At 38.4% G+C, this 27199-nt stretch overlaps 1 protein-coding gene across 2 annotated transcripts in view; it reads right to left on the bottom strand.

Moving 5' to 3' along the window:
* Nucleotides 1-23690, bottom strand: part of MLLT3 (MLLT3, super elongation complex subunit) — a 277289-nt gene extending 253599 nt beyond the window's left edge. Inside the window, exons 1-3 of one of the 2 annotated variants that reach the window (XM_018051913.1) lie at nt 23416-23690; nt 22961-23031; nt 21831-22011 (exon numbers count right to left, since the gene is read on the bottom strand). In XM_018051913.1, the coding sequence (XP_017907402.1) occupies nt 21831-22011; nt 22961-22963 (184 nt within the window). In that variant the 5' untranslated portion in view covers nt 22964-23031; nt 23416-23690. The remainder of the gene's footprint in view (nt 1-21830; nt 22012-22960; nt 23032-23415) is intronic. The other variant, XM_018051912.1, reaches the window with a different exon arrangement.

Raw genomic sequence — 27199 nt, 5'->3', positions numbered from 1 at the left:
AGTGAAGTGAAGCCGCTCAGTCGTGTCTGACTCTTGGCGACCCCGTAGACTATAGCCTATCAGGCTCCTCCGTCCATGGGATTTTCCAGGCAAGAGTGCTGGAGTGGATTGCCATTTCCTTCTCCAGGGGATCTTCCCGACCCAGGAATCGAACCTGGGTCTCCCGCATTGCAGGTAGACGCTTTACTGAAAATCTTAGTTTAACGCCACTCAAAAACAGAGTAATCATACAGCCTATATAGAAGACTAAGTGCTGAAGAATTGATGCTTTTTGAACTGTGGTGCTGGAGAAGACTCTTGAGAGCCCCTTGGACAGCAAGGAGACCAAACCAGTCAATCCTAAAGGAAACCAGCCCTGAATATTCATTGGAAGGACTGATGGTGAAGCTCCCTAATTCTCTGGCCAACTCATGTGAAGAGCCGATGGAAAAGACCCTGATGCTGAGAAAGATTGAAGGGAGGAGGACAATGGGATGACAGAGGGTGAGATGGTTGGAGTGTATCACCAACAAGATGGACATGAGTTTGAGCAAACTCTGGGAGACAGCGAAGGATGGGGAAGTCTGGAATGCTACAGTCCATGGGATCACAAAGAGTCGACCACGACTGAGTGACTTAACAACAAATTATTGAAAAAGCTCCAGTTCTGAGAGTGAGACATGACAACAGGCAAAAACTGGTACTATCCCCAGCCAACAGGACACAATGTCACACTGTATTCAAGCCATACAGACCTTGGACAGCTTATTGAGTCTTGGATCCACATCTGTAAAATGCGAATAACAGGGTACAGAATTAACACTTCAGGAACTATCAATGGCCTTCCTACTCCTGTTCAGCTATATAACCCTACCATGCTAATCCAGAGTTCGGAAACTGAAAACATCACACAGAAACACCAATCATGTGAGAGATACTGGATAATTTTTTAATCCATGTAATTTTTATTAGACATTTCATTTGCAATTTTTTTAGCTTAATTCAAATTCTGATATCTCTGATTAGTAAAACTAATCTCTCAAAATTTTGTTTCCACAGCTTTGCTTTTTGTAACTTCATAAAAGCGTTCTTTTTTTTTTTTTGGCAAGGGTCAGCAGTGGGTAGGGCGGATCATGCCTGATGCCAGACTAAGTGCTCTGAGTAGATGAGAACTGCTTCAGTTCCTATTGGTATCTTCAATGTTTGAAGAAGTTCCTGTCACATAGTAGGTAGTCAGAGTTGGCTGAATAAATGATGACTACTTTAGAAATACAGCTCTTCACTAGCCAGCCCTAACCTCACAGTACATCCTCAACCCATAAAGGAGATCTGTAACTACCTATGTCCTTATCTTTCCCTACCTGAGTTTTCATATTCCTGAGGAGTACCAGCAACCCAGACTGTTTCTTCTCTATAGAGTGGTTTCACCTACTTCCATAGAGGGAATCCATCTTGAAATCCAATCAAGGTTTTTAGAAAATCTTAATTTTAGAAACCTTTTAGAAAATTCCCATTTTAAATCTTTATTCAGATGCTCCTGATCCTTCACACAGATTACTAAATTGTAACTCTTCATTCAAGTAAAAACAAAACTGACTGTCCCAATACCAGATTTATCTCTATGGGTTCCCACACTTTTCCCCTATCTTCCGTGAACTCTCTGTCCAATCAAAACTACAGGGCCTTCCCCCAGAAATTAAGGTACACTTGACAAAGACCATTCTCCTTATTACTGGAGGATCTGGATCCGATGAAAAAAATTAAAGGCAAATTAATACACTCTCAATTTGACAGCCCTAAATGCCTCCAGTGGTAAAACGGTTTTAAATTGTAACAAAGCCCCACAGGTCCCTAAGACATTTCTAGGGTTTCTTTAAAAAAAAAAAAAAACTAGTCAATCACAGGCATGTTTGCTTTTTCTTTGCACAGTTGCCCCCAGACTCAGACTGCTCCTGGGACTGGGGGGTTTCAAGGCAAAACAATGAAGCATTTGACAAGCTCAAAAGGTCTGAATGACATTCTGGTAAAACAAACTTCGCTTTGGGCTGTTCACTGACGTACAGTCACATCATGGTACACTGCCCACCTTGAGCTTGGCATATACTCGAGGTGAGAGTCCCAGTGTATTCAAAAAGACCTCTATGAGCTGACAGATTAAGAACAGCCATTCGAAAGCTCTCCTGTCTGTTTCCTAAAAGCCAGGAAAATTTACCTGACAAGTCCTCACCCACTACTACAGTAAACAACCTATGACTGCTTGTTGAAAATATAATTTTTATTTGGAAAGAAAAAATTCGCTGTAGCAGCAGCAAATGGCACTTAACCCGAGCTAAATAACAACAGTAAAATGAAATATTAAAGGTCTGTTAAGAGAGAATGGAAAGCTCTGAGATGTTCACTGTCCCTCCTCCAGAGAGTTTCTTTTGCTCCACAAAAATAACTTTAATCAGATGGGAATGGGGTGAAAAAAAAAAAAAAAACTGCCAACAGAAAGAAGTATAGTTTCAGTGTGAGTACAATATTAAACGTCCTAAAAGCAGACAGTTCCTCAATAACGTAGCTTCAGTAAAAACTTCCTAAACCCTTTCCTTTTTTGTTCCTTTGAGAAAATGGTGAAGCAATTTGCATTTACAGCTTAGTTCCTGTTTCCAAAATACCCCTTTAACTTTTTCTTTTCTCTTTTTATGGCAGGTATAAATAGCACCAAATTGTCAAATCACAGCTATTTTGTGTGCTACCTATACAAATAGGTCTGATTTCTGGCCAGCCATAAAACAATTACTGCCGAATTCCTCTGGTTCTTTGATATCCAGCTTGTCCACAGGGCTTCAAAGCTAGTCTCCAGGACTTTTCTTGGGGCACTGCAGAGAAACAACCTCAACAGAAACACAGAAGATAAAATGTTCCCACTCCTATAAACACACAAAGACATAACTACAGAAGTAAAATAATTCAGCAGCATTGTGGTGCAGTTTCTTCCCCGCAAAGGAACGTAAGATGGCCAAGTACTCTGAATTGGAGCCAACTAGACTTTTTCCCCCTCATGCATAGGGGTATATCCCCATTTTCAAGCCACCAAAAATTAAGAATTACTTTGCTTTCAAAGAAATTTTCTGATTCACTAGAATAACATATCCCATGGGAACAGACTGGGCTTGAACGAAAGTTCAGCTTCTTAAGCACATAAATAACTGTATATCACAGCATTTGTGCAACGTTGCAAAATGCATTCAAGCTAGGAGTTCTTTGTATAAGGTTAAATCTGGTCAGAATATCATGTAGAGGAAATGTATGGGTGATTGTACATTTTGCCTATTAATAGGACTTTATTACCACATGACTTATGAAAAATCACTACTTGTAGTTAAATGGGATGGCACATACAAATACCTAATATACATAGCACACACATGTGCTCAGAGTGCCAGTCAGCCTATTTCCTATTAAGCCACAGCAAAATCAATATACATGTCTATTACAAGGAAATAAATGCTAAGTTCCATTAGAGAAACTTCTAATTGGGCATCTTAGAGGAGTGACAAATATGATATGATTATAAAATCTCCCACTACCCAGGTTCATATAATAAAACTTTATCAAGGTTGATAGAAATATACATACATACATGCTTCTATCTATACATATACAATATGCATCCAAAAAGACATCACTTTTTTTTTTTAATTCTTCCTACCAACAGCAGCATGCCAAATCAGTTTTCCTTTAGCCCAATATTTTTGGCAGCTCTATCATATGCCAGTTAGGTGGAAAAAGTATTTCACAGATTAAGTAGCTGGCAAACGTGATTCTGAATCAGAAGTATAAATGATAGTATCCTTGTAATATGAAAAGAGATCATTTCAGACACTGCATAAATAGTAAAAACTACCTTCGCACCCCAAACCTGCCTCTTATTTCTCTCTTCTCTACCTGAAAAAAACAAACACTTTTAAAATATTAATACAGATTGGATTTCAGCACCCTTCCATGACCTTATCCAGGGAACCACTTGTAGATATTTTTCCAAAGATAGAAAGCCATGTTGTTTTTTAAATCTACATAATAAATCAACTCTTAGTAGTACATAGATGAGCCTTCCTCATTATAACTGGAAAACTTACCACTCAAAATTAGAGCCACCTGTTTACAGCTCTGATCTCAAGTACATAGCTTTTATCTCATAGGTCAAATCTGGCACCTAACATTGGTACTAAATTTCCTCATAACGATATGATTATGTAATCTCTCACATTTAATTATGTTTTTTCCCTTCTGGATTTTTTTTTAAACCTAGGCCAAATGCATTAACATACAACAAATTCTCAACATGAATGATAAAAATGCATTAAAAGTAACCTTTAATCCATGCTATTAACTGATTTTATTCTATTTTGGCACGTTTGAAGTAACTCATCTAAGGATTAGTTAGGCTTTTCTACACTTCTTTTTTATCAGGTCTCTACCATTCTTGATTTAGTTTTGAGAGAAAAGGGTTTGCAAAAACTATAATAATCTCACAGCTGGAGATGGCTGGAAAGTCCGTTAGTACTCATTGTGCCCTTAATTTGCAGGAAGCCTTTGTGCTCTTCTACTCCTCGTTTTACATGCTGAGCAGTTTTCACTGATAAAGTACTTATAGACCAGTTATTTTAGATTAATGAAAAGCCCAGTAAAATTTTATGTAAAATGGCTGTGAACTTTCTCTTTAAAACATTGAAATGTACCTGCAGTCTTAATTGCAAGAAATTCTTAACCTTGATCACTTGCCCCAATAGTTTTCATGTGAGCAAGCAAGAGCAGTCTTAACATTTTCAAGAAGTATTATTTTTCAAACAGAAGAGAAATCCAAAATTTTAAACTATGAATTCAGATTGAATGGCTCAAGCCTCAGGGCAAACACACTGATTTAATCACATAGCGGTAGGTTTCCAAATCTTGCCCTCTTTAGCCTGAACAATAAAGTATTTCCCTGCCCTTTAAACCTCTAGCAATAATGCAAACACATTATACAAAAGGAACCCAACATCATTGGGATTTTCAACATTATGACATGAATTTCAGGAGTAGATGGCATTGTTCTAATTTTACACTTATCCAAAACGAGATATTAAAGTCGAGGACTTAGTATTTCCTCTGAATTTCAGGCCCCAAAAAGGATATTTAACTATCCAGTTATAATATATTAAAAGTCACACTCAACTTTCACAATTTTTAGAATTCCCTAAAGGTCTTCAGATACAAATGCAAAGTCTAACTTTGAAAGGTAAAAGCTGAAGTTTTTAAATCTGTCTGAATATAAGCAAAAATGTTGAGCTTGGTCATATTCAAGACATGAAACTATTGTAGCAGAGTGCTAAAATTACTCATTTTCTGCTATACTGCCTTCCCATAAATTAGAAGTTCAAATCATAATCAGAGATTCATATCTAACACAAGTATATCACTCATATTGAAGAAAGAAAACCTATCTGCAAAGCAGAAATGATAGTGTCTGAAACCAACAGGGTTAAACAATTTCTTTTGTGAGACCACAGGCAAAATCTACAGCAGCTGTCTAACTTTGCCTTTAACGATCATAGCACAAGCTCAAGGAAGTGATCCAATACAGCGCTGGTCTTTAGTAACCAGATCGTTTCTATTTCATTTTCAGCCAGGGGACTGGATAATGAAAACAAAATTATTCCTCAGTCAGTAATTTTACTTGACAAGCTAATTTTCACCAACCTTTAACTTTTATTCACATATATAGCCAGAAGACCTGTTTCTTTTTTGTGTGTAGACAACCTTAATAACTTTTAAATACTGGCTACACAAGATAAACTTCAGATGACTATCACTTCTTGAAACGCACTTGTAAAAACTACTGGAAAACTTTTTAGCTATTCAAGGACTAGTACTGAGCTAAAAAGGAAAAGGCAAACATTTAGTCATTGCTGTAAGCTGTTGAGCCACAGAGCTTTGAGTCTATCAATGAAGAAAACTACAGAATTCATACCATTTTCATATGACCTAAAGCAAGTGTATGCTAATTTTTGTAAAAGAAACAAATTCTTTAAAAATTACAATTTTCCACCTAAAACTACTGACATTGTTTAAAACAAACAAAAATGCTCTCCCATCATATATCATCATTCATTTATTTGTCAATATATCTGAGATGCCTACTCCTAAATTCTCTACTCAGCCTATGGAAAATAGATAGGTCAGACTTCGAACTAATCAGGACTTATATTTATTTTAAATAGAAATTCAATATTCTCCATAAATTAATTTTGTGGAGAATGTGAATAAGGAAAACAAAGTAATCAAATCAATAACCCAACAAAGTTATGTTATCACTAATGACAAACTTACACTAGATATTCCAAAGTAATTTTACACTAAATTATGTAGGAATAGGCATGAGTGCAACATTCCCCATTTCCATATTTACAGAGCATAAGTACATGTATTGTTTTACTCATGTTTAAGTAAAAAGATTTTTTTTCTAAAAAGCAATTTTAATCAGTGTTTAATGTATCATTCTAATCCTGTGTGTTTTTACAAAGGTTTGGCCCAAAGCAATTTTGGTTATAAATTTCAGGGTAGAAAGCATTTATGCTACTTGCCACAGCTAAGAGGTAATGCTTATAAAAATACCTGATACCCTTTCTGATTATAACAGATCCTATCATTTTACACTATCTCCATAAGGAGAAATAAGGCTTCAATTAATAAACATTTGGAAATGACCACTAGGTGTTGGTTTCCTAAAGGAGGAGAATTAAAACAAAAAGACACCTATGAACTAAAATATACACACAAATGAGTATTACTGAATTGACATATATACAAATGTCTTACTTGTTTTAAAAAGTAGAACTCAAACACTGAGTTAATATGTGTCATTTTTAGGGATTTAAGCCATAAATTCTTCCGATAAAATTCAAATAAATTGGTTTGCCAGTAATTAACGATGGGACTTCAATAGTGTAAAACTACCTCTGTATATTCTCTATGGCTTGGGAATTTAACTAGTTATGTTCAATATAATACACTTAGTGGGTCTCGGAGCCCACTGCCTGTAAAAATCTCCCATGGAGATTCAAGACCACCCATTGAAAATAGTACGACATTATTGCCTCCAGCAAGAAGCGGGTACATAGATTTATTCAAGTCTTTTAAATACTATTTTATTGAGGGATTGTGGAAGGTGGGGGAGGGGGAGAAGGGGGATTCATGAGTGGATGGCGGAGAAAAACTCAGACGCAGAAAAAAACCAGCAATTTCTAAAGCAGAGGTTCCTATGGCATCCCCCTTCCTTATCCCACGCCCCTCCTTTTAAACAACTAGGTAAACAAAGTAATAAGTGCTCAATTTCAGAGCATTACATTATACTCCATTTGAACAGGCTACAAAGTACTTTTATTTGTAAAGCAGCTTCTCCTCTGTTACAAACAGTTTTACTCTGCACCAATTTCAGACAAGAGAAGATGACTAGGGAGGTGGAGGTGGCATTAGGAAAAATTCACTCAGTGTCTTTCAATGCCTTAAAGAGTTGATCCAATAAAGATCCTTTAGAGGAAACTTTAAGTCTATTTTTTTTCCTCCAAATAAGCAAATCATACAGGAGGGCTTTTCTTTTCTAGGGTACTGCACCCTGTCTCTTTAAATTCCAGGCCTGCCCCATTTCCCACGCATTCAATGAAAGCAACACGTTTGCTGGCCTCCGGCCCACAATGTCAAGTAGTTTTCTTGCTATTGAGTTTCAAGATTATTCTTTTGGATCATTTGCCCTTTAGTTTTAAGCACGCCAAAGCAAAAATAATGTCTTTCTACAATAACATAAAGAAAACTCTGAGGTCTTTACAAGTAGAGAACACCTTGTCCTTTAGTCTCCCTTTCACTGCAAAACCTGCTCTCACTCTATATGCTCCAGATAAGAGCCAGTCACACATTTTCTTGGTCGATCACAGCTTTGTCCTATAATAAAATTCTATGAGTATATTTATTTAATTTATGCCAAATTGGGAAGCTCTTCTTAAAATCTGCAATATTCAAACCAAGTTTTCGTACTGTTGAAACTTTCAAGTCTTCAGTCTGGTCCCCTAAGTGTTCTTTTAAAGTTTTCAAAACAGTTTCAAAACAGGCACTTTATTTTCTATATCTGCAATTAAGACATCTACATAAATTAATTTAATTAGAACAATAGGAAGCAAACATGGTACGTTGTAATCAAGGTGCCAAAGACTGGATTTTCCTCATTTTCATACACACCTTAATCTTGAAGAAAGGAATCCAGGCCACTCTGAATTCCATTTACGATTCTCTCAAAAAGACCAGGAATAGTTAAATAAAAATTTATCAGCAGAACTAAATTAAAGGTCTGTGAAATATAATGTTATTCCAAATGCTACCCAATAGAACTTAAAGTGGCAATCTTATTCAAGGAGCTAACAAAGAAATGCTCAAATCACCAACATCCATTTTTATATTTTACATTCTACGGTAGAATTAATCTGGCTACCTACTGAATATAATTTATGATTTTTATAAATGCATCTGACACTAGAGGGAAAACAGTTTTGTTTTTATTTGACATACAGTTTTGCTATGCATTTGAGTATAATATACTTGTAATAGTGATTTTTTTAATGTTAAAAAGGCAGAGATGTTTTCCCATTAATCATAATATTGTGGACTTAATCAGATAAACCAAGACTGCTAAGAGACAACAAAGAGACTAAGACTCTAAGAGACTGAGAGACTGCTAAGAGATATCCTTATGTACTTTTAAGACAACTAAAATCAAATCCCTCATTCTGCAGAAATTCATTTAGGAATATTCATATCAATCTATCTGCATTATCTATAAAACATGAAATTATAGTTTATTTTCTTTTAACTTCTAGTTATTTTGTAAGCCTATATATTGAACAGTATTGAAACACCTTTTAATGCTAAATGCTGTTTGTGTTTATGCAATTATGCATCAATTCTCCATCCAAAAAGGACTACTTACTTCCCTGCCCCAAACATTACTCTTGCCTTTGTTTTGGCAGTTGTTTTTGTACCTTTTATTTCTCATAATTTAATGTTTAACTTCCAAATTATATACATGCATGCATGCTAAGTTACTTCGTCGTGTACAACTCTGTGTGACCCTATGAACTGTAGCTTGCAAGGCTCTCTGTCCATGGGATTCTCCAGGCACGGATACTAGAGTGGGTTGCCATGCCCTCCTCCGAGGGACTCACAAATAAGAATTTCCAACTATAGATCCCATTTATTCCTAACACACCACCATATATCTAAGCATAATGACAGTTCTTTCATTTGCAGACAATTTTTAAGTCAGATGTAGGCTCTGGAAATTTTTCTACCACTATACATCAAGATAAACATATTAATCAATAAAGTTATATTTATCAAAATTCTATAGGTTAAAAAAGGTCAAACTTCTCAAAACATTCCTAAGTACTTCAAAAGTGTATGTTCTACTGAAATAATAAACACAGTTGCCTTTCTGTTACAAAGAAAAATTTATAAATATATCAAGTACTTATATATCTAGTTAATCTGATTAGTTTTACACCTTAACACAATTAATTGTTAAGAAAGGTAAGAATATGATTTACATGTGTCTGTTTAAAGGTTACAATCAACTACTGAAACATTTATACATATATTCATAGTAATATTAAAAGAAAACACTCAGAATGACAAGGTGTTTAAATTTCAAATAACAAAATATGAAAATGTTCCTTGGGGAAGACATTTCTGTTAATGCTTCAAGTGAGATTACTTTTTAAAAAAACTAAAAATCTTATTGTAAACATATCCTTATGTATATTTAAGTATCTAGTTTAACTTTCACATAAGTAGTATTTATTATTCAAGAAAGCTTGAAAAGTCCAACAACTTTTACTGGTGACAAGAATTTCCTGATATCCCACCTCTCAGAGATAACTTTCATTTACCCTGTGTGAAGTATTTTCTTCCCATCTTTTCACTGATGTATTTTTATCTGTCATACAATTCTCCAAATGTGGATAAAGATGAACAATTCCAGCCATTCGCCAGAAATTTTTAGTTCATAAAGAAAAATAAACTAAATCATACTAAAATCAATGATCATGATAAATCCAAAAAATAGACTCCACAGAAAGATACTAAACCAAGTGGCATTAACTACATGCTACTGGAAATTTTTGTAGCCTTTACAAGTAAGAAAATTCTCATTCATCTGCTACTCTCTTTAAAATATCTGTGTTTGTGTATTTTGTATAATTAAATTCTTGGCTCTAGTCGATCCCTCAACAATTCGCAGTAACAAGCTGGAGTGATAACTAGAATTATTTTTCTTTAACCTAAAAGTTACGCAGCATGTTGCAAGTGAAGACTGAAAGGGTACTTGCTTTTCAAGGCAACTTCAATTAAGCATCTGCAGTCTTAAACACAAAGTCCTGCAAATATGTTGAGTGACCAAAGATCTGACATACTTTCTACTAACCTGTTCACCTGATAATGTAAGTCCAAGCCCCCACTTATTACTGGATTGATAATAGATATATAAATAGTTACCTGAAACATGATACTTTTGAAAAGCAAAACAAGTGACAAAATTTCAAGGTCTGGCTCATGTTATATAAAAAAAAATTTTTTTTAATTATCAGTCAGCTTTCATGAAAAAACCCAAAGATCTAATGACCTGGTCAAGAGCCATATTAGAGGGAGAAGTTTCAAATAAACAGTCTCATGAGTTCCTGAACTGCTCCAACCTACAAGAAGTAGTTGATAGTAAGTATAAATGGCACCAACACAGTCAGAAAGTAACTTCATAACCAAAACTTAACCACCTACTTGGTGAATTATCCACATTATCGTCTACTTCCCTGATATTCAACAAGTCTTTTACCCATTCCACTGTTCACACACCATTTAAGTGGTGTAATATTCCAATATACTGAAGTTCATGTCAACATTTGGTCTTTTTTTTCTTTTTATTCATTCTCCAAACTGCTACACTTACGAAAAGTGAGGAATTAAACACATCAACACGTGTCTGTTGTCTAGCATGATAACCAATATACAGCAGAAATGTAATAAGTGGTAGGTATCTCATCATTATAAAAAGAACAAGGTAAATCAATGACATACTCAGAATGTATCCTTTTTTAAAAACCAAGGAAAAATAATATTTTAGAGCTGGAAAAGCCCACAGAGTTTTCTCAGTCCAAACACATCCCTTTTACTTCCCCCGGCCAGAGTCTTTTCTGCTGCATTGCTAAATACTGCTCCTACCAGTTACTGGAATACATCTGACTCCTATTTTTAAGCTAAAAGGCTAGTTCTATTTCACGGATTAAGTAATAAAATAAAAAAAAAAGACGGACCTGGCCAAGTTGCTCAAATTTGTGTCCAGTTTTTAAATAAGCACTTGAAGTAGGTAAGAAAGAAAAGAGGAAAAGGAGAAAAATTCACTTTTGCCTATAACTACTAAGCTAAAACAATTCTAGAAAAGGTGATTCTGGGCCAACACAATGTTTTTTGCTAAATTCAAGTGGTGGTTCTGTTTACATGAAGTCAGTTATTAGAGGTACAGAGGAAATAAGTTTCAGAAGACTGAGTAATAATTTACCACTTAGAGGAGGGGACGCTTAATCAGAATTCTAACTCTTTCTGACTTGCGATAACCGCTTTGATATTATACTGTTGCCCGTGTCTAGACTACATTGATTAAAGGCAGGAGTACTAACCATAGTGATAATATTGGTCCCAGCTCCTTGGATGTGTAACTCTAAGGCAGCACAAAAGAAACAACAGATACAACAAGGAGAAATGAGCACGGGACTAGCGGAAACATGTAATGCATGCTTTGTGTTCCCTGTGGTGAAGAAGGTAGCTCCCCACTTCCCTGTACTACTTCTGGGCATAAGCAGGAAAAGTCATAAAACAAGCATCTCTGATTAGACAATCTGGAGCTATGTCAACATTTTACATAACTTATCCCACCAAAGGGCTTCCCAGGTGGCTCAGTGGCAAATAATCCGCCTGCCAATGCAGGAGACACAGGAGATACAGTTTCAATCCCTAGGCTGGGAAGATCCCCTGCAGTAGGAAATGACAACCCACTCCAGTGTTCTTGCCTGGAAAATTCCATAGACAGAGAAGCCTGGCAGGGTACAGTCCATGGGGTCGCGAAAAGTCAGGCACAACTGAGCACCACACACACACATATCCCACTATTAATAAGAGCAACCAAATCCCAGTGGTCTGAACTCTGTTTTTCCATAAAAGTCAGTACAAAACAGCTGCTTATATTATAGGAACAAGGAAAGAACCCAAATGAAGAAAAACATTTCGCAAAATAGAAGAATATTTCTTCAACACAAAGGAAGCTTTCATTATTCAGCAGCTCATATCAATGGAATACTTCGGGTAGAAGGTATGGATGACACGAAGTCTACAATGAACGTTCGTTTGTTTTTTTATTCATGGTTCTATGTAAATGAACGTTGTTATTAAACATTCCAAATGTTATAAATGCTTCTCAAAATAAATAGACACATGGAATCATCTGATCTTAATCTTCCCCAATACTACCCTGGGAGGAAGGGAAGAAGACTACAAAACCTATCTGCAAACATTAAAGGCATCATGCAGATTAAATTTATATCCAGAAACAGTAAAAGAAAGTAAATCTCTCCACTGTCTAGGCCACTATTATTGTATTAATATTTTAGGAAATTGTTCATGTATATTTTGCTCTTAAAAATCAATACTTACACATAGCATTTGGCCTAGTATTGATGGGAAAATAACTAATGATTTCTGCTGGAAAGGAACAAAGAAAAATGTTCATATTTGGCAAAATTGAATATATTAAAATTTACTTGCTCTGAAAATATCAATCTTCTAACATGGGTCATAACTAATTACATTCAAATGATCATCTTTATAATCACTTATGAACATTATTTCAAATAAATGGACCTCAGAATTAAGCTCAGTATAAGCCATAATTTTCTTTCCTAAAAGACGATGCATTGACTTTATCCAAAAAAGGTAACTGTTAACTACTGACATACCAACTAAATCACACCCAGATGCTAGACTCTTTGGGCCTTGATCACTACAAACTTAACACACTTAAGTTAAAAGGATTAGGTTTTATTTCTTAAAACAATGTTCTATATCCTTCAAGGAGCTGGAATCTTACCATGGAGATGGTGGGGGTGGAAAATATCAGGGAATACCTACCATTCAGAAGCAATTTTTCCTAATGATTTAATTTCAAAGGAAAACCTTAAATTAATCCATAAAATGAATTTGATTTTACCCAAAAGTGGCTATAGAGAACCTCTTCATTTTAAACGGCTTCTACCATGGTTACCACCACTTAATTAAGCCCTAGATCATGTCTACAAAAGCAGTTATGGCTGAACATTTGTCTGCTAATATAAGTGAATAATTACTCAGTGTTTTCAAAGTAAACATTCACCACCATTTATTACTAGTTATCTTTGCACCAGCACACTTGTGACTCATTGTGTCTACATGCAAGATCACTTCACATTTCTAGGCTTCTGATTAAAAGTAAAATGAGAGGGTAAACAAAAATGAAGACTCTCAAGAGTGCTTGCCAACTCTAAAAGACACAAGCACATTGAAGGCAGGAACCTCCTCTTTCTGTTATTTACATCTCCCCCAGTCCTTTCCCTGCATCCTGCATGTATAAAGCCTGTTGGTTAAGCACATTATCATGCCCACAAATTATATTCTTCCACAAAACCCCAAAACCAGACAGGAAAACAAAATAAAACAAATCAATTTGACAAAATTAAAAACTTATGTATGCAAAAAGATACCATACATTAGGCTACCAAGAAGCAGACACAAAAATGGGACAAGATGTTTTCCACACAAATAACAAAGAATTAACACCCCACAGATAAGGCAAATCTTTTTTTTTTTAAAGACAGAGGATATAAAAAGAAATCAATATAGGCAATCTCCCTCTGTTTCCAAAAGAGGGAATGTAAATGGTCAGTAAGCAGATAGAAAATGTTTACCCCCATTAGAAACAGAGAAATGCAATTGAAAACAAAGACACTACTGCAGCTAATAACAAAAATGAGAAATTTTAAAATATTCAATGTTGGCAAAGATGTAGAGAAAATGATACTCATTCCCTGACAGAATATAAACTGTCACAACTACTTTGTGGCGCAATCTGACAATGTCTATTGCAAATGGAAACACCCACAGCTGGTATCCTAGACCTATATCCAAACTCTTGCTTATTTGCACAAGGTAACAAGTACAAAGATATTCACTGCCCAGAACAGAAAAAGACCCATATATTGCTTAATAGAACAGAAAAGTTAATAGAGAACATACTCCTAAACAAAATACTAAGCAGAAAAATTTTAAGGGAATGAATTGGGTCTCTCAAGATAAAATGGGGAAAGGTTCAAGATGTACTGAGGCCAACAGAGGTGGGGGGAGCAAGACACAAAATGATTTACTCATTGAATTAAATAGTTTTTGCACAATCTTATGAATATACTAAAAATACTAAATTTTCCACTTTAAAAAGGTGAATTTTATGGTATATGAATTATATCTCAATTGAAAAAAAATGATTCACCCATTATGATACACTTCATGAAGATTTTAAGACACAATATACTATCACCTGTAGCAGTATATATGTGCAAATGTACATAAATAGATGGGGAAGAGATTGAAGACTTGGAAGAAAAGATTGGGAATCATTTAAAAACTTGAGCCATATCTATAATACTTAATTCCCTCAAATCAAACCAGGAATCAAATAAGAAAAATGAGCCAAAAAGGACCTACTATATAGCACAGAGAACTCTACTCACTATTATATAAAGACCTAAGTGGGAAAAGAATTCAGTGAAGAAGAGATATACATATATGTAAAACTGAATCACTTTGCTATATACCGGAAACTATCACAACACTGTTAATCAACTATACTCCAATATAAAATAAAAAGTTAGAAAAATATGATAAAATGTAAATATATGTTCATTCTCAGTAAAGGGATGTGAATGTTTATTATATTATTCTTTCCTTTGTATTTTCCTATACCTCCCTTTTTTGAGAATACAAAAAGGGTTCAAAATAAGCATTATCACCAACAGCAAATGGTAAAAATATATACACAAAGATATGTGGCATTACTAATCAAATAAATGCAAATAAAAATGAGGTATCAGTTCATGTAGCAGATTGGCAAAGATTTTTAAAAAAACCTTTTAATCCCCAGTACTGGCAGCCATGTGGGGAAACGGGCAGTCTCCCAACTCCTAAAGGAAGTATAAACTGGTACAATCTTTTTGAAGGGAAGTTTGGTAATGAATGTCAAAATGTAAAATCTATATACATAAGGAAATTATTGGAAAAACCATAAAAATGAATGTCAAGGATCTTCATCAGAGCGTTATTTATAACAAATTAGAAATGAGAACAATATAAATTTTCAAATAAATAAATCTATATTTAATGTGATACCATCGAATTCAGCTTTAAAATGATATCCCACCACATACCATGAGGGCAGGAATGCTCATCTGTCCCCAACTTCTCACTTCTCAATGCTCATTTATCCCCAACTTCTAGAAATACTCTATGCACATGCTAAGAGCTCCAAAAACCACTTGCTGAATAAATTATAATTTAAAGTTAATTTTTGTCTGTATACACATATAAACATAATTATAAAAAGATGCCTACCAAAATATTAATTATGGTTATCTATGAAGAATTTTCAGGTAACTCCTTTCTTGATATTTCTATGGTTTGATTTTTCTACAGTGAACATATATGTATAAATTAGAAAATATAATTTTAATTTGTATATAAAAAATAATATATGCATTCTTCATAAAAGCTAAACTGTAAAACTGTGCACTGTAATGTCTCAGTTTCTATGATAACACAACAAAAACTTGTCAATTACCTGTCATATCATCTATGGGAATTTATTTACCTAAAAACTCTTTTCAGATAAATCATATTCCCAAAAGTGAATATAGCACTGCAAAATAATGAGAACCACAAAATATAAGAGAAAACAAGATTAATGGATTAAAATATCTGTTATGAGGAAGAGAATGAAGTAAAGAGATTCTGGCCAGACACACAAAATGTTTTAAAAGAATATAAATTTGTATCACTGAGACAAGAGAATCTCTCCTACATATTAGTAGCTTTGTTGAGGAGTGAAAACACAAAAGCAGAGGGAAAAAAAACTACAAAATTCGGTATTATTTCTATTGGGACAGTGTGAAACATTGTTTTAGAGATCAAAAATATCCTGAAATCTGGCCAATAAAGATTAAAGTCCAGTAAGTTGAGTCCAAATATATTGTCCAGTAATATATTGAGTCCTTGCTTAATTACATAACTGCTATATTTGTGTTTAACATTTCCCCTGTTCCCAAGTATCTAAACTTTTCCAAGTCCTCTTTTGAAGACTTAAGTCACTAAGAGATTAAAAAAAAAAAAGACACCAAAAATGTTCCACATCTTAGAACTGTAAAAGCTGTGTTAAGTACTGGGTATTACTGTGTTAGATGATCAGGAAAAGACCTAAAGGGCTCAGGTTGGTCCATGGAAGACCATTAGAAGGAAACTTCAAAGAGCCAAGAGAAGGAACAAAAGAAATCTTTAAAGAAAAATGATAAAACTGACTGATCTCCCAGCTCTGTCTACCTCCCAAAGGTACTTCTACAGAGGGTTACCCAAAATAATAGATGTAAAAGGCTTCTGCTTTGTAAAACAAACAGCAATGTTAACTATAAAATATAGCCAGTAAAACCAAATTTGGATTTTCCTTTTCAGAAAAAAAAAAAAATGTGTTAGATAATTGTTACACTGGAATTTAACCATGCAAATACCTTGGAAAATTTACCCTTTCTCTTTCCACTAAATAAGTATTTTTATTAGCAACAATAATAGTGGTAACAAAGAAAATCACCTTCCACATCTTAACAGAGCTGTTTATCTGTGTCAGGTAGTACTGTGATTATTTTATATCAGAGGTTCACCGAGTTTACGTCTGCGGATCCCAGGATGCCCATAACCTTTCCCAGGAACTGGCAAAATTAAAACTATTTTTATAACGACTCTTAAGACGTTACTTGCCATTTCACCCTTGTTCTCTCATTAAGTGTACAGCAGAATTTTCCAAAGGCTATATGATGACCGGTAACACAACAGACCAAATACAGAAGACACAAGCAGATCCGGTTGTCTTCTATTAAGCAAAACATTAAAGAGACTGCATACAAACACAAATAAAATGATGCTACTCTTCTCACTTCTTTTTTTTTTCTTTTTGTTTTAGAAGGTAATTTTTCATTAAAATAGTATCTATACACTCACCTAATGGGCTGATGATTGTTGTTCTTACATTAGTAAGTAATTTGTTTAAACTATTTCTGGTTAATTTCAAATACAGGCAATATTAATACATACAATTTACATTAAAATTCCTAAATCTAATTCCTCCTCACCACTGGTCAACAACATCTACCCAAGAAAGTTCAAGAGCACTTTAAGTGGTAATCCATGTCCAAAAGGCAGTAGCATACACTGGGCCTTTACTTTCATTGTTTTGTCTTAAAAAGAAATGAGTGCTCATTTGAAGGCTTTAAATGTAAAGAATTAACAGTTATCTTTAAAAAAATCAAACATTACCAAAAAAAAAAAAAAACACCTCTCATCACCACCAGTACCATAGCATCCACTTAAGAAAACTATTAGTAAGAGTTTGATGTTCATTCATCCAGAATTTATTTTATCCACATATATACATATACCTTTTATCTGTATAAGCACATTTAAAAAATGGGATTACATTGATTACCTTATTTCACCTAACATCTCTTGAAGCTCTTCCTGCATTTACAAATAGATTTACCCTCTTTTTTAAATAGATCACCAAGATCTAACTGTACCCCACTGAGGTCCCTTCTATGGATTGCTTCCAAATGTTTGCTATCAAAATACAGTCCAAAAAAATGCTGTAACTCTGTGGAGTTGTGAAGCCATATCTGTTGGAAAATTCCTAGAAGTAAAATTGCTGGGTCGATGTGCATAAACATTTAAAATCTTAATAGATTTTGCCAAATGTCCTCCAAAATGTCCGTGCCCAATTTACATTCTTATTAACAGCACATGAGATTTCCTCTAGCAATTCAGCTTTTTAAGTGCGCTTTGGTAAATTATACTTTGTGTTGCTTCAAAATGTCAAGCTGTAAAACTGTTCTCACTGGTCATCTTAATTCCGTACAGAATTCTACACAAATCTCGTAACACTCACTGACTGTATCAGTATAGTCACTCACCTTTTTTTTTTTTCTTCTATAAACCTTTTAAGTATCTCAGGAGACAAAATGCACCAGGTGCACACAATATTTTCAACTAGTAAGCCCTTAAATTTTAGATACCCTGATAAAAAGTTATTCAAACTATTTCGGAAGACTAACACAAATCAGAGCTACACAGTAAAACTGGGCTCAAACACTTAAAGGAAAGTTGCAAATACAGATTTACTGCGCTTTATCTGCCCACTCAAAGGACTAAGGCTGCAAATAATAAGCTATCAAATCATACCAGTGGCCAAATTAGCTTACATAAAATAATAAGCAACAGATTTCATATCGTAAACGTCAATGGAACAGATTGCAATAGTAAGGATGGCAGTAATTGAAAAGAAAGTTCACTCAAATTCACATCATACTGAAAATGAAAACATTAATATTTCAAATGAAATGTTTTGAATGTGACTATTCATTTCAGTCATATCAGACTATTATAAATCTGTGATAGCAATAAATAAGATATAGTCTTTTTTTGCAGGCAGATAGTTTTAAAATGCATTATAGTTTGACATGCCTATTCTGTAATGGCTAATGGATATTCCAGGCTGCACTATTTCATCAAAATCTCCTTTCTAGGATTTTGTGCTAGTAGTTTTAAATGAAACTGTCTTTAGGACAGAGTAAAACCTTATCAATTCAAGTCCAATTAGTTCAGTTTTGAAATGGCATACGTAATTCTCAATGGGCAGCAAGTTGAATTTACTGTAATTTTTTCCCCTATAAGTTCTCATAATATTACTATAGAATAAAGGAAATCAACATGAAAATCAATTTGCTTTTCCAAACCTAAGATTTATGAAACTAAGAACTCATCCATCTTAATGGCTTGAGCAGTTCATTCTCAGATCTAAGTCCACTTCTGTTTATCAACTACCACACATTTTGAAAGTGACTTAAACTGGTATTATTAATAGCCATTTACAGTTTACAGCATGCATTTCTTGTAATTCAGATTTCTCACAAAGCCATTTGCAGTTTCTCCCATTTTCAATCCCCTTATTTATAGATCTATAATATCAAAAATATAACACTTTAAAAGGTACAGAAGTAGACTTAGAACTGCCTGGCATTCTTATTCTGGATTTATTCTTATCATTTCAAAAGGTCTCATAAGCCAAAAAATAAGTCCCCAGGATTAAGTGGCATGTTTGGTGTTACTTGAATTTACAACTAACTATTCCCAATGAACAGAGAAACCTTCTCTTGCAATCTGAATCATGTGTAATTACAGTATGACAAGGTCTCTCCTGGGCTATGTAAGCTGGCATTTTTCCCAGGACTTGTCACATCATGGGAAGCACACATACAAATAAAAATCCAAAAATAAACATTTTGAAACAATGGCTTATAGACTACATCAAGAAACTCCACAATTGAGAATAAAAATTGAAGAACCCTACCAACAAGCAGACATCTCTCACTAGAGAGGTCTGAGAAGACCTTGGTGTTATCAAACCATTCACCACACCTAGCAACAAAACTCCCAGGTGTGGGCTATGCAGGCAGCCCTCTCAGGCGGACAGAAAATCATTAAGTATGGGAAATAAAAGGAGACATCACCACACACACCCACTGAAGCAGAGAAACAGTGGTGAAATGCGGAGAGGTTGATCACCTCTAATTTCATAATGCCAATTTGTGGATTGTTAAGGAACCTAAACAAAGTTATCTTAAGAGCTACATCTTCGGCCAACTGGCTTAGTTTTCCTAATACAATAAATATTGCTTTGTTGTTGTTAAGGGTGTTTCACCTGGAAGTGAACAGACAGCCAAGTAGTCCTAACAGCGTGTGCCAACGAAGGATCTTAGAAGGTGGTTTCTTTTGTTTAAACTCCTCTGCTGTGGCTCTATGGACAGATGGAAAACGAAAAACAAGATCCCAAGAAGCATCAGACCCAACCAACCTCACAGAGGGACAGAAACTTGACAATACTCCTCTTCATCACAGTTCAGAAGAAAAATTAAGTATACTATCTCTGGCTATCTTCTGATACAAAGTGCTAACAAAATCTAAATGTTATTTCCAATAGGCCATGCTTATCCCTACCCCTCTGTGAGAAGCTGGATTCATTTATTAACCAACCAGCAAAGCCCATCAAATTCAACTGTTCGAGTTTTCAAGAGCAGCTATAAAACAAACCATTATAGGCAAAACATACAATCCTAAGACCCATTACAGGAGCCCTGGAAACAAAAACAAGTGTCAACACAAACCTCTGCCACCTCTAAGGCACACAACATTTCTCCTTTCTTTATTCAAGCCCTTGAATGTTCAATAATTTCCACCGCAGCTCTAAGCAGAATGGATTTATTATGATGTTAAGCTAAGAAACTGCAGGAGTTCTAGATGCCAATAAAGATTACGGATCAAATGGAAGATAACTGCTAACCATTGTGTCCACTTAGATAAATAAACCTGATCACAAACAAAGCACCTTACTGTATCTGTACTGTTACCTCCACTAATCCAACTAAAACAACAGGACAGTAGCTTTCCAGAGGCTGAAGGGACCAGAAATTGGGATTTCTCAAACCCTCTTTAAATGTCTTGTAAAATAACACTCCGTTCCTTTTTTCCAAAACTGTCCTTTATGGAAAATGTTTTGAGACCTCAGAGGCTGAGCAGAATTATGCAAACCAGACACCAAGGCTGCTAAAAACCAAGGAGAGGGAAGACTGAAGAAGGCAAGACAAGCCATTCCTCTGAAACTTAGCTTCGACCTCTGGCAGGGACCCTCTCCCCTGCAGATCGCATCGGGCAAACACTTACGAACGTGGCTCAAAATCGAATGAGCACTCAAGTGCCATTGGGGGGCTAAGGCGCCCGGCTCCCCCCACTCCCAACTGAACATAAAATCCTGACGGTGGGAGGTCGGGATGGATAACCCACAAAAAAGAAGTCTAGGACAGCTGGCACATAACGCCTCATACAAGGAGGAAGGTAGAGAGGATCCTAAAGACAGGTGACTTCTCAAGACGGAACAATAACTACATCCCACGCATCCTCTGCTAACAACACAGGTAACATCCTCTGCTAACAACACAGGTAAATCTCAATTTCTCTAGGTTAAAAAAAAAAAAAAAGCGCAAGCTGTTTATTCCCTCCAGCCCCACTCCCCACGCCTCCAAACCCAGCAACTAATTGCAGTTTCCCCGCAGAACCCGCGGCTAACCCCAGAGGACCGGTGAGAGCTGGCTTGGGATGAATAAACACTCGACACCTGACGGTCCTTTCTCTGCGGTGACTTTCAAGGAGCCGAAGTGGCGCGCGCGCGGGCGGGAGCGGGGACCTGGCCAGCGCGGCGCCGCGCACCCCGGTCCCGAGCTACGCCGGCGAGCGCGACGCGGGGGGCGGGGAGAGGGGCAGGGGGACCGCCCGGACCAAGCGATTGTTTCCACCGCCACCAAAGACATTTTTTATCAAGCTCTTTTGTATTCGAGCCCTACCTCTTTTTGGCCTAGGAAAGCTTTCGTGCAAGTGGAAGACGACTTTCTCCACAAAGTGCTGTATGTTACTGTGCTCCGGACCGCGCACGAACACCATCCAGTCGTGGGTGAAGCCCTCCACGGTGGGTTTTTTCCTCACCTGGGCGCGGTGCCCCAGCTCCAGCTTCACCTGCACGGCACACTGCGGGCAGGGGGAGGAGAGACAGCCGTGAACAACAGGAAGGCGACCGTTCGACACTGAACATTGCGCCTGACATTTTTTTTTCCTCCTTCTTGAAACGCACATAAAAGGAAACGGCAGTGCCCTCTGCATCCACGTTTCACGCGCGTGGGCGCGCACACCCCACACCCCCCAAATGCAGCCTTACCCGGCCTGCCCGGCCCCCGGCACCCCCGGGCCCGCATCCATACAGGCCGGGATTGTAACGGAATGTTACCCCCGATCGGGAAGGGGGTCCAGTGGTCGGGGCGGGGAGGAGGGTTAAGAGGAGCCAGCACACTCAGCCACTACAAGCACGACAACGAATGCATCGGAAACAAATTAGAGACAATTAGGAGGCGATGCCCGGGCGGTTGCCTGGCGTGGGAGGGGAGGTAGCTGGGACACCCGAAGGGGGTTCTCGCAAGCCCCCACCCCGAAAGTGCTGCGGCGACAGACACACGCCGAGGAAGTCTTTGTGTACGTGTGTGTGTGCGTGCGTGTGGAGCGCTGTGCCAGGCGGAATGGAAACTACGAGCAGCCTCTGCCGATGGGCACAAACTCCCGTGTTCTTACCACGGGGTTTGTGCACAACAAAAATGAGACGTCGTCACACACACGCACACACGCCCGCAGGAAAACACGCCGAGGCGTCCATAACTTAATGCACCCCGCACCCCCCAGCGAAAAGCCCCACGCGATCGGCGAGGCCAGCCTAAGAAAGCCCCCGCAACACACTTCCAAGAACCAAAGTGGCCCCAAAGTACCTCCCACCTCCCCCAAAAAATGAAATTCAGAAAGGCAGGGCGGCGGGCGGACAGCCGCGGAGCCCCGACTGCGCACAGCCCGGCGCGGGGGCAAAGTTGCGTGCGGCCCCGCGGCTGTCAGCCCGCTCACTCCGGCTCACACTCGCGCGCCGCGGAGAACGCACCATCGTAGCGGCCGGCGAGGCTGCTCGCCGCGTCCCCGGACTGTGCCCGCGGCTCCCGGCGGCGGCGGCGGCTGAAATATGGCTGAGTTATTATTCGCCTCCTTCCACCGTGTGTGTGTGTGTGTGTGTGTGTGTGTGAGTGCGCGCGTGTGAGCGAGAGTGCGCTTCTTGCGATTGCAAAGAGGCGAGGAGGGAGGGAGGCGCGGGGGGTGGAGGGGCGAGTGTGTGTTAGTGTGTGTGTGTGTGTGCGCGCGCGCCAGGGAGGGGGGTGAGAGGGAGGGGAACGGAGACTGAGGGAGAGGCAGCAGCTCCCTGCAAGCCGTACCAACCTTTCTCTAATTGGAACCGCTGAGCGCTGGCGCTGTCTGGGCTGCGGTGGCGGTGCAGGGCGAGGGAGGAAAGGCGCGGGGGCGCGGGGGGGGGGGTCTTTTATTATTATTTTTGCAGGTACTTACCGAGCTAGCCATGCCTGGGGGCCCGGAGGTTTGCTGGGGTGTTGTGTGGTACCCCCCCCTCCCCCGCCCCCCTCAGCTGTAATTCATGAAGAGGCTGCTATGAATGAGAGCGCGACCAGGAGCGGAGGGTAGATGGCGGACATTCTCTGCCTTTTTCCCCCCGCGATCGCTTGCTCGCTCGCTCACTCGCTTATTAAACTCAGCCCCAAAAGCAAAAGCAGCAGCAGCAGCAGCAGCTCCAGGGCCAGAGGATGAGATTCCGGAGCATGCGCCGTGGCGCCTGACACCCGGGCTCCGAGCCTCACGGGGCGGAGGGAGGGCGCGCGGGCGGGGCGGAGCGCGCGGGGAGGCCGAGCGAGCGAGCCAGGGGGAGCTCGAAAGAGCCAATCACCGGCCACCTTCCGAAACCCGGGCCGCCAGCACCGCCACACTGGAACGCCTTGCTTAAAGTAACAGGTTCCTGCTGGGGGGTGGGGAGGAGGGCGGGGAGGGGGCGCTGGATTGGGGAGAGCGGCCAGCTGGGGAGCCATCCCCGTCTCTGTGTAAACTGCTCTCTCCCTACAATAAAAAACGGATTAAAACTGCTGGAATGTAGCCACTGCTTAGAGCCCCCAGCCGCCGGAGAAAGGGTGTTAAATTAAGTCTTTGGCGTTAGCACGCTCTGGGAAGGGAGGGGGTTTCTTTTACTTTCCACCACGTCTTTTTTATGGTTTTGTGCTGAAAAGGCAAGAACTCACACCCAAACAAACTTATTTAAAGACAGAGCAAGAGAAATGCCACCCTTTCAAACAGCATCTAAAAGCAATCACTCGGTTTTATAACTGGCAATGATTCCCTGGCCCCCTTTCCCATCCACTCACCTCGCCCTTCTGCTACTGCTACCGAAAATTTTAAAATGAAATGAACAAGAGCAAGAAATAAGAAGGCTATTTCCTTCCCAGGGAACGCCTCCTGCGTTGGTAATCCACAACTGGGAGGCACCACAAAGCGGTGCCCAGGTGAATTGCGAGATACCTGGGAGTGCTGGGCGCAGACCTTCCGGGACTAGGCTGGGAGTTGTATTTTGGGGGAGGTTCCCACTCCTGACAGCCTGCTGGGTTGCATCAGAACGTGAAAAATTGTCCTCTAAGGACGCGGGGGGTAACTGGGAGTCTTAAAATAGCAGATAAAGTTAATACTGACTGTAATGTGCATAAATTGGATTATAATCTTTAGGCGTATTGGTGACAGCGAACGTAATCCATCTCTGGGTATTAATCCTGTTAGGCTCCCGGGTGATACCAGGCGCAGGAGTGTTCCCAGAGTCGCGCTTCTACAAAGGTTTCCACTTGGATTTTACTTGGTCTCGGTGGCCGAGATAGAACAGCGCAGACACGCGTGGGGCGGGGTAGGAGGACTGACTAGCTTCCTTTAGCAACACAGACAACCTTTACAAAGGAAACGGATAAGATCTAGACGATTGATTTGAAAGTGAAAGATGGGTGTAACTTTGGTTCGTTATAGAAGGATCCTTGCATCTTCCTAGCTCTCATTCCTTTTTTTGCTCCCTTTATCTTCTTTCTTTTCTCCCCTTTTTCCTACCTCCCAACTTCTTTCTGAATCTTTCCCCTGGTTTCATTCTCTCTCCCTGTCTTCCCTGTTTACTTGCCTCTCTTTTATGTTTTTGGCTCAACTATATTGCTTTCTTCTTTTCATTTTTTTCTTTCTTAAAACCACGAAAGCAAGTTGTCTGGGCCCTTGGATTAAAGAGAGCGATATAGGGGAAAGGAGTTAGCTGGGACATCAGGGATCCTCGATGTTAATTTGTCAGTCCTTCCAGCTGCTCACATGAAGATAACCAGAATTAGATTGGAACGCTTTGGGCCAATTTTAATTTCCACTGCAAGCCTCCAACTTGAGTGGTTTAAACCCCTAAAACTGATACTCTGCTCTCTTCCCACTTACAACCAAGAAAGCTTTTACCGGTGGATCCCAATTCCTCCCACCCTTTTACTGGACCTAGTAAAATAATGGAGAGAACGGTTGCGGATAGAAACATTTTAATCCAAGTCCAAGAATTTAGATTCTCAACTGACCCACGTGTACACTGATGCATGTCATCTTGCAGGCATATGTGTGGTTGTGTCTGTTTTTGTATATCAGAACTAAGTTGACATGCACCCAAACAAACTGTGTTAGGATCTAAGTGAAGGATGGACCTACTTGCTATGCATTATTAAAGTTTTAAATAAAATAATCAAATTGGAACGAAGTCCTTTGGAATAATAAGATAGAAAACTGATGGCTATCTGGGTGTGCCATTAATAAATCCATTTCCTATAAAGCACAGCCATTAGGCAGCGAGTCTAGCTTAGCCCACGGGTCAAAAATAATAATCCATTCTTCGCTTGAGTTTGACTTCGGGGTTTGGCTAACTTCTTCCAAAGCCATCAGGGCTGTCTTGGGATTCTATGATTCATACTGCGCTGAGGGACTGATGTCTCCTTTCTGAATTACGTGCTCGCCGAATTCAGATTTATTCCAGGAGTCATCTAAGCCATAGAGTCAGAGAGGATGTTTTACCATTATTTCTCCTTTCTCAAAGAGTGCTTTAAAAACCTTAAGGGTAATTCTTTCTTTCTCCGGACCCTGGAAATACAGATTCCGTCAGTAGATGGCGCACGGAGCCCTTCCACGGACGTCCTTATGTGACCTCTTTGCAACAACAACAAAAAACTCAGGATGGGGGAAAAGAAAATACAACCCTGAATACTACAGATTCTACTTTTGGGCAAAGGAATTTATGCCAGTCTTTCAATTTATGCCAATATATTACTTATAGCCTATTCTAGAAACTGTCTATTAATTAAAAGGATTCAAAACAGAATTAACAGGTTAATTTTGTATTCAGCGTATCTGAAGCTCCTTGCACTTCAGGTGAGGTACAAATGTGAAACAACCCTTTGGGTATTTGACAATGTAATTATAGAAAGTATTTTGCAAATAAGTTTTTCAACCAATTTTTTTCAGTTCTAAATATCACACCCCCCCAAAAAAAATTAAATGGAAGTGATGAGGGATAAAACCATTTATTTATCAAAAAAACAATTATCTTACCAAAATTCATACTGCAGTGCTTGGAAGAGTGTGAACCACCATAGAGTTAGTTTTTGAGGAGCAGAAGAGACAAGCAATTGACATCATCAATACTTAATGGAGAATACAAGAGGAATATGTCCAGGATGGATCTTCACTACTGGATCACTGCTACCACCGTGGCTACTACCGTGCATCATCTTCTGGTTCCAGTCCTTTTATTTGCAATTTATTTGTTTCGTTTAGAAGCTGAGGCCAGTTTGGATGTTCTAGCACCACATAACTCCTTTAAAGAGTAACTAGGGTGTTGCTTTTTAATACAATTTTAATTACTTGTGAAAGATTATTGATGTATAAACTCCAATAATTAGATCAATTAAAATTAACCCCTGCTCATTCTTTGCTGTCTCGATTTTGGGGGGAAAGGAAGAATAATGCATGTGGAAAAAATAGATGATAAGATACACACAAACATCTTTCAAATATTAGATTCAGAATAATTAGGGATTTTTCCCATAATAGTGCACTTTTTCTATATACTTCATCCGTATGTTCAGTCACCAAAATGATATTTCTCCTATTCCATGTGCCAGGCACAGAGCTAGGCTCTAAGAATATAAGAATGACAGGGTTCCCGCTCTCTCGGAGTCTATGACCCAAGGGAGATACTTTATCAAAACCTTATCTCTGTTTTAAATTTTATAATGCT

Source organism: Capra hircus, chromosome 8 (assembly GCF_001704415.2).
Source record: "Capra hircus breed San Clemente chromosome 8, ASM170441v1, whole genome shotgun sequence".
NCBI lineage: Eukaryota > Metazoa > Chordata > Mammalia > Artiodactyla > Bovidae > Capra > Capra hircus.
Note: the sequence above shows the minus strand (reverse complement) of the source record. Positions and strands in the feature narration are given on the sequence as shown.